Source organism: Trachinotus anak, unplaced genomic scaffold (genome assembly GCF_046630095.1).
Source record: "Trachinotus anak isolate AG129_WGS33_773 ecotype Australia unplaced genomic scaffold, CSIRO_AGI_Tana_v1 ptg000028l, whole genome shotgun sequence".
NCBI lineage: Eukaryota > Metazoa > Chordata > Actinopteri > Carangiformes > Carangidae > Trachinotus > Trachinotus anak.
This window is the reverse complement of record NW_027273879.1, coordinates 16,839,098-16,847,549: the sequence shown is the minus strand read 5'-3', so window position 1 is coordinate 16,847,549 and position 8,452 is coordinate 16,839,098. Positions and strand designations below refer to the sequence as shown.

General features: G+C 39.8%; 1 protein-coding gene across 7 annotated transcripts in view; it reads right to left on the bottom strand.

Annotated features, from left to right (window-relative positions):
* Positions 1 to 69: 69 nt before the first annotated feature.
* Positions 70 to 8,452, bottom strand: part of vav2 (vav 2 guanine nucleotide exchange factor) — a 205,247-nt gene continuing 196,864 nt past the window's right edge. For 5 of the 7 annotated variants that reach the window (XM_071467068.1, XM_071467067.1, XM_071467066.1 and 2 more), the window contains 8 exons: positions 8,253 to 8,324; positions 7,941 to 8,002; positions 7,518 to 7,634; positions 6,925 to 7,012; positions 6,706 to 6,829; positions 4,084 to 4,173; positions 3,402 to 3,556; positions 70 to 1,934 (listed from right to left, as the gene is read on the bottom strand). In XM_071467068.1, the coding sequence (XP_071323169.1) occupies positions 1,887 to 1,934; positions 3,402 to 3,556; positions 4,084 to 4,173; positions 6,706 to 6,829; positions 6,925 to 7,012; positions 7,518 to 7,634; positions 7,941 to 8,002; positions 8,253 to 8,324 (756 nt within the window). In that variant the 3' untranslated portion in view covers positions 70 to 1,886. The remainder of the gene's footprint in view (positions 1,935 to 3,401; positions 3,557 to 4,083; positions 4,174 to 6,705; positions 6,830 to 6,924; positions 7,013 to 7,517; positions 7,635 to 7,940; positions 8,003 to 8,252; positions 8,325 to 8,452) is intronic. The other 2 variants (XM_071467071.1, XM_071467069.1) reach the window with 1 other exon arrangement.

Genomic DNA, 8,452 nt, shown 5'->3' with positions numbered 1-8,452 from the left:
AAAAAAAAAAAAAAAAAAAAAAAAAAATATATATATATATATATATATATATATATATATTTTTTTTTTTTTCCTAACTAATTTTCCAACTTACATTAAGTTGAGACAATTCATTGTAAGCTGCAGTACTGAAATGTGTAGGTGGAAGATATGAAGGTTAAGAATAAGGCCATATAAACAGAGTTAGTCAATATGTTATATATTCATTAAAATTTAAAATTCATCTGAACTGAACCTTTAAAGAAAGCTGGGCTGACTGGGTCAGTAAACATATGAATATCTATACAACAGATTACATTTAAAAATCTGGTACATTTATGAAAGCTGTGTGCTAATTCACTGTGCTCTATATTGCTTAATTACTGGACCTTACTGGAAGTAAATGGAAACACTGAGCACTGCACTCCTAGAAAATCACAAAGTGATTGAGGGCTCCTTCTGTGGATTTATGTTCATTAGCACACAAAGTTTTCCTTCAGATTAAAAGTCTTCTGACACTGTTTAATTTTCACCAGTTGCACAGCACCAAAATAGATTTCACACATGGAAAATGATTTATATTGAAGAAAAAATGAAATCCCATCACCTGATCATCTGTAAAAATAAGGCAAGGTACACAAATAAGAACAAATCAATCAAAAGCTGAATTTGGCTTCAAATGATAAAAAAACATGTGTTGGTCCAGTTCTCAAAACTAAAAAAATGAAAATAATAATCTTCATTCTGTGCAAAAAAAGAAAAGAAAAAATCTAACAATAGAACAACGAACAGCAACATTTAAAGGTGTGAAGTGGTTGTCGAGTGGAATGTCTTGATGTTCCCTTTCGCATCCAGCTGGTGACACCTGTTGACTCCTGACGCCAAAACTGATGTGACCTGTGTCTGTGATTGTTGTTGGCTATAAAAACCCTCCAGATGTCTCTGTGGGTCCATCCAGTCTGTGTTGAGGATGGGTTAAATGCTTCACCATCTTGTTTCTGAGGGCTCAGAAGGCGAGCCGTCCCCAGTATGCTGCATGAGTGCCTCTCCCCTCCTTTAGTTAAAGTCCTCTGGATGTGGACAAACTGTCTTTTTGGGGGGAGGGCGATGTTCTTTACTGGCTGATGTTGAGGTTCGGTAAGCAACGACCATTCTTCAAAGGCACCGTACTGTACATTGGTGTGTGTCTGTGTGTGTGTGTGTGTGTGTTTGTGTGGGCCGCACATGGGCACATGCACACATGGAGAAGTAAAACCAGTCAACAAAGTCGATTCCCTCCACTGGTGTCAGCCCACAAGGCATCACCATGACAACTAAGGCAAAATCTCTCAACATGAAAACAGATCGTCTGTCTTTTTTTTTCTCCTTTTTCTTATTTTAGTATTTTTTTCTCATCTGATTCTTTGCTGTTGCTAAAATCAACTTCCCCACAATAATCATTAGTCATGATAATAATCTCTATTCAATAAATTATCTATACTGTACAATTATTTCACCTCACGTAGACCTGCAACCAAAGGGGAGCCTTTTTTTTTTTCAAAGTAAAGCTATCCATAGTCAGTTTCTGCTGCATCCTCAGTTCAGTAAAGCCTCTGCAGTGCACACAGAGGCTGGCAGACAGCACGCCACTTTTTCGTCTTTCCTGTACACAAATTAAACAGGACAGGACAAAAAAAAAAAAACACAAAACAAACAAAAACAAAGCCGATGCATAATTGAAGATAGAGAAACGGGGTAGAAACGCTTGTTGAAAAAAAATGAGCATCCAGCAAAAACAACAACAAAAAAGTCCTTTTTTTTTCTCCTTGTGTTGTTTTCCTGGAGAGATTGAGTAATTTTCTCTGAGAACAGTAGATAGAAGATGGTTCCTGATTTAAAGGGAGCCAGGCAAGAAAACATCCACAGCCTTACTGCACTCCTTCTTCATCCACATAGGTTGAGGGAAACCATCCAATCTGGAGAATAAAACATTAATTATCAGACATAAACTCCTTTATAATAGCAAATGTAAACAACAGATGTTAATTGAGTTCACTCAGATGCCTTTTTTACATCCCGACTAGCTGTATGTGCAGTAATACTAAAATGAATCTATGGTATGTGTAGTATGGAGGCACTGGAGCGAGGCCACCCAGAATGCTTTGCTCTAATTGGCTGCAGGATGTACATTACTTCCAGATAATTGCACAGTTCAGATGTGGCAGCCTCATCCCCATTCTAAAAAAAATAAAAAAATAAAATACTTGAAGGCTACTTCAAATTCAACTTCTGCTGTTGCTAGGCAACGCCGTCTACTTGTTGGAATAGTTAAGTGAGTAACAGAGGTAACAGAGGTAGAGACAATACAAAGGCTGTATTTAAAGAGCATACTGCCCGGAATCATAAATAATCAATATGTATTGTTTGATCCCAGGTGTGTAGCTGATAATGATAATGCACTCTGATCATATATAATAATACAGTTATGAAATACAGAGCACTCCTTTGAGCCTTCATGTTGTTGTAACACCTGCCCAGTGTATTTCTTTGATAAGCAGGTGCGACGGATGTTTTGTCACATCACAAATGAAATCTGAAGAGAAAATGTGCTGTCGCTATATCACCAGTGGACTGGCTGATGAAGTAAATAAATGTATAAAAAACAACAACTTGGCAACACTAAAGCCAAGTTTACAGCTGCTGTGATCTGTGTCTGGCTTTGCATTTACACCTGACATCAGAGAGTATTCCTGTTAGCTGGGTTCTGCCTGCAGTGGGAATGGATCTGACTACAGAAATGATGGGCCTGCTTGAGGTGGCACATTTAGGTGACCTGTCAAGGTGCTGGGTTTATTTTTCTCTTAAAGAGAGGTGAGCAAACTATCGACAGTGCAGTTACACTTGACAGATCAACACAAAATGTGGTCAGGCTGATCTGATAGCATTCTTTTTGCTATGTGTTCTGCCTTAATTTATTGTATATGTTTTGTACAGCTACGCATTAACACAGTCAAAAATGCAAGCTAAAGAGGAATATTCTTAGACCTGAACTCAAAACGTACCTCTGTAGCCAGGCTTTTAATTAAATATGGGCTTTAGTCATTAGTCACTTCATTTGATTCACTTATCTTATTGTATCTATGTTATAAATTGTATTTTATCTGTTATTTTATTATTAATCTTTTTGTATTTTTTTTTATTTGCTAATGTTATGTTTTTTTTTTTTAAATCCATTTTTATTGTATCTCATTGTCTTTCTCACTGAATGTGTCCTTTTTCTTTTCAGCTCATCAGTCATCTTGTGAAGCACTTTGAACTGTACTCACCTGATTGAATAAAAAGCTGAAATCACATCCAATATTGCAGAGATTTTTAGTACTTTTAATGTCTGGGCCCTGATGAGTTTTGCCATCAACATTTGAACACTTTCATGGTTTACTCACTCGTCCATTGGCCTCTCCTTTCCACCAGCCCTGGTCTCCACCAATCTTGCTGTAGATTTTAACGATGTCTCCCTCTCGCAGCGACAGCTCCCTCATGTCTCGCGCTGCAAAGTTATACCTGGCCACTGCTGTGCTGACCACCCGAGGAGTGAACACTGAAAAGGGAAACAATGGGAGCTCAATCCAATCACAGTTTTATAAAATATGAACACCCCATTTCATCACTAGTACCTAACAGCTCATTAACTACAAGTTAACTAAAATTATTAATGACTGATATTAGAGATAAATAACCATGTCTACACATGAGGGACACGGGTGAGAGTGGAAAAGTCATACTCGACATATTGGGAGTAATTAGCTGCAAAAAAATGAACAGAGGAAAGATGGTCAGTTCGGTGTTCAGCATGACACAATGTAATCACACACTGACAAATGAGCATGATGAGAAAGAACAAGTTGTTTCATCAAGGGGGAGGAAATAGGTTTCCTTTTCTTGATTTAATGAGGGAATGTCATTCTGGGAAGGACTGGAATGTTCTTGTTAATGAAAACAGCACCACAGAGAACAAGTAATGAGGTCGAGAGCGCGGAGGCTTATTATGAAATTACAGGCACCGAAATGTGGGGAGACAATAGGAGCGAGAGGAGATGAGAGAAAAAAAGAAAAAAACCGAAGTACCTGACCAAAAGGGAGCTGAGCTCTGAGAAGAGGAGAAGTTGAGGCCTTGCGGACTGAGGAAGGAGAAGTTGTAGGAAGCGCATGTGGCTGCTGCGAGGAGGAGAGAAGGAGAGAGAGAATAAAGCTGGAAGACGTTTTGAGGCACGGGCATGCAGAGCTGGAGCCAGAGAAGCAGAGTTAAAAAAGAGAAAGACTAATTGAAGTTTTGTCTGCCACTTAAAAGCGTCCTCTGTTCTTATTATATTTCATCTTGACAATTCTGGTGTCCCAGTTTGACTGCTTCAATGGTGCAAATGAAAATAATTTCTTATTGAAAAATATATACATTAATTTATGGACTGTAAACAGCATCAATGAATTGTCAGTTTATGCTCTGATGTAAAGGCTTAAAGAGACTGTTTTGTTCTCACTTTGGCAACAGTGACTTTATTGTCGCATGTAAACACAGTCTGACTATACTGAATGAACCCATAATAATCATTTATGGAAAACAAAGTAAACCCAACCAACTCTGCACAGCTTCTAATACAATTTGTGTTTGTTCACTCCATCACCAAACTGCGAGGACATAATGGTGCAAAAAGCACTGCTTTTAAAGGGAATGACAGAATTGGATGTGATTGGCCAAGGCTGCTAGCATCCACTAAACAAACCCTTATACAACAAGGTATGATCATAGATGCTTCCAGATCATGATAGATTCTTCCCAATCCCACCACTGTTTCCATGCCCACCTGCCGGGTGTGCCATGCTCGCAAACACAAACAGAGAAAGAGGGAGAGCACATTGTCTCCATTCATTTCCAAATACAGCCAAAACAGGAGGGAGACAATCTTGCTGTGAGTGGCCAGTTGGGTCTTCCCACGGAGCAGACAAATCCAGGCCAATACAGGACAGAAGCCAGTAGAAGGCCAGAGCCAGTATTCATACAATCTAATGGACAGAGAGGGCAGCCAACTCAGACAGCCAGTCCACAGGCCTCTGAGTTAGCTGACAAACTCATCCTCTTTGTCTTTCTCTCTTTATCTATTTCACACTGTCGCCTCCTTTTCTGGCCTCCCTCCATTTTTTTCTGAATGATTCAGGAGAGTCACTGGACCAGGAAGGAACAGAGTACCAGGGAAGCTAGAGAGAGCAGGAGGCAGTCTGTCTCATTTATTTAATGCTCTCTCGCATTATCCACAGCCAAGATGGCAGAGCATTAAATCTGTAAGCTGGACCTTCGCATTATAACATGTCTTCAGAGTCAAATTAGTACTGCCACAATCACTCATAGTAGGTGTCACATTTATAAGTTGACATACAACGTCCTGTCAGTCGCTGAGCCAAACATCCATCCATCCATTCTTGCTTATCTGGGGCTGAGTTATTGTGGCAACAGGTTAGCCAAGGAAGCTCATATGTCCCTCTCTCTATCCACGTCTTCCAGTTCTTCCCGGGGGATTCTGAGGCGTTCCCAGCTCAGGATGTATCTGTAATCCCTCCAGCAGGCTGTCAGCCTGCCAAGTGGTCTCAGCTACAAGTGAGACATCCCAATCAGATGTTGAAACCACTCCTTTCATCTGAGTCCTTTCAGTGCAAAGGAAGATATAGTCAGAGCTCTTTCTGGATGTCTGGGCTCTTCACCTTTTCTTCATGAGTGAGCTACATCACAAAGGAATCTCATTTCTTTCTGTCATTACTGAAAGGTCTTATTTGACGGTTCGAATCCAGATTGCTTGATAAATCCAGAATCTTTATAGGACAACTTTGGGAAGAAGCTACCATGCTGAGGATAGGAGGACTGGGGTTTTGCACTACTGGGTCTAAGGGTCGGAAGTGTTGCCACTTGGGTCAAAACATTCTAGATAAAGTAAAACTAATTTCTTCCTGCCATTACCCAAAGCTCATATCTGAGGGTTCAAATCTAGATTGCTTGGTAAATCCAGGATTTTTGTGGGACAGCTTTGGGAAGAAGCACTTCCATTATCAAAGGCCATTATCAAAGGGACCCAGTTTGTTTCAGCTCAAAGAGACGACACTGGGGCATGGCCTTGAGGGCCAACCTTTTGCACTACTTGGTCTAAGGGTTGGGTGTGTTGCCACTTGGGTCAAAACATTCTAAATAAAATGAATGACATTTCAATGACACATCTTTTCTCTCCAAAGCTTCCTCACTTTATTTCGACCATTTTCCCTCACTCTCCTTGACTCTTAACCCTAACTACAAGGAGTGGTTTAGTCTCATTGTATCTGCCATCACTCCACATGCTAAGATCAAGATAAGAAACAACTCCACACTCAGAATTATTATTGTTCATCATTCATTTTCTGCTGACCAAGTGGAATTATAGTTCACAGAACAAAGTCACATCAGCAGGTCACTCGATGTTGATACCTGACGGCCGTCAAATGTTCGGCCAAGGTCAGCTTTCCACTGGCAACAAGCTAATTGGCTGTTATCTATCAGCTGACTTTACCTGGTTGCTCATTACTGTAAAAAAGTTAGATTTTTTTATTTTCTTTGAGTGACTAGCAGATTGTGTCGTTAGCATTAGGGCAAGTGTGTGTGTGTCTCACACTTGTGCTAACTGCACTAAGTGAAAGTTCAACGTTAGAGGGAGCGAAGTTTGTAAGGCTTACCCGGTGACCGCGTGCTAGCCCGTGTTAGTGAGCGTTCTCTCGACTTGTAGGGGTATCGCAGTGTGGTGTCTAACAACTTGAAGCTCTCTTTCAGTGAATGGGACTGATAGTACTCCACCAGCTCCTGTTATATTAAACAGTATGGAAGGATTAAAAAATGTGAGCATCTGATAGACATCTATGGGTATTTTTGTAAAGGCGTTAGAACATATGACTCACCAAAAGACTCTCAAACTTCTTGGCCTCAGTGATGTGAATCCAGCTGTCTTTTTCAATGACTTTGATGTGTTTTACTTCATCATTGAATCTGTAAAAATCAAACAACACATAACTACAAAGAAATCACCAAGAAAAGGGACGTTGTTTTTGAATGTTATTAATTAAATCCTTCCTAATACTTTATCTATCTATGTTACTGTTACATACTTTTGCACTGTTACTTTAGGTGCCCTTGGGGTTATGTGTGTTCAGCTGCTTAAAATTGTCAACGGGAAATATTTGCATACCTGAAGGACTAATAAATCAAAATAAAGTAATTTTCAAGTGTTATCTGTGACTGTGGACGTTTTATTCATCTATACCGACAGTTCCGGTAAGAGCTCATACATTATTTTTCATTGGAAAGCATTCTCTCAGAGGGACTGCACACAAAAAAAACAAAACAAGCAATTACTGAGTGGTAATTAGCCAGAGCTAAAAGATGCACTGAAAAAGATGACTGGGGCATCCCGGGAGAATTTTTATTTCCCACGAGATATGGATAAAAACCTTCCCCTGAGATTTTCGTCTCCTGTAGGTTGTGAAACACTCACTTGATGCTGATGGCGAACCTCTCTGCCTCAGCTGTCCTCTCTCTGATAAGGTAAGTCCCACTGCTGTGGGATTTTAAGAGGTTGTCGGCCTGCTGGCGCTCCATGTTCCCTGCAAACCTAGAGAGGAGCACAAAGTAAATCCAGTGACCTTCAAATACAAACTTATATCATCAAATGATGCAGTGAAGGCTTTACAAGTCCTTGACATCAAACATCCATGTAGTAATTAATCTTTTGGCTGCGGTCGTGCTTGGGGTCAGTTTGCTTTAAATTTGAATTACTGCATGACATTAATATTAACAGATCTGAAGTAATTATAGAATAGCGACCTCGGGGTAATGGCTGTATATAATACACAGGCCTTTAACAATATGAGGATGAAATATTCTTAAATCCACAACCCTCTGAAGTTAAGGGTCTTACCAAGGATATCCATAGTAATCTGCTTCCCTTGAGGATTGCCGGCTAGATAATGACTGGAAAGGCTGTAACAAATAACAGACGCCACACATTAAAGAACAGAACAAAACTGTGGCACAGATGTAGATCATTTTATGCATGTCCCACACAGGTAGTTAAGTGTACACTACAGAGGAAAAGCAGGGCTCTTGTATGCCCTCAGAGCTCACACATGCTGTAATGATTCATTGCCTACTGTGCTGTGAACTTTCCCATTCACTTAAATGTGAAAAGTGCATCCAAACTTTTGACTAGTACTGTATATTGGTGGCATACCTTTGGGTCCAAACAAGGCTTTACACATGAACTGGGGAAGAAGCCACTTTTCTGTGTTTGTATCAGCTTTCCCTGAAAGATAAAGGAACAATAAAAACTCAAAATGTTTTACACAAGACAAACAAATGTGTTATAAGATTTGAAAATCCGCTGATAAGGGAATTAAGTTTAATTAATTGAGTTAACAATTCAAGTACTGA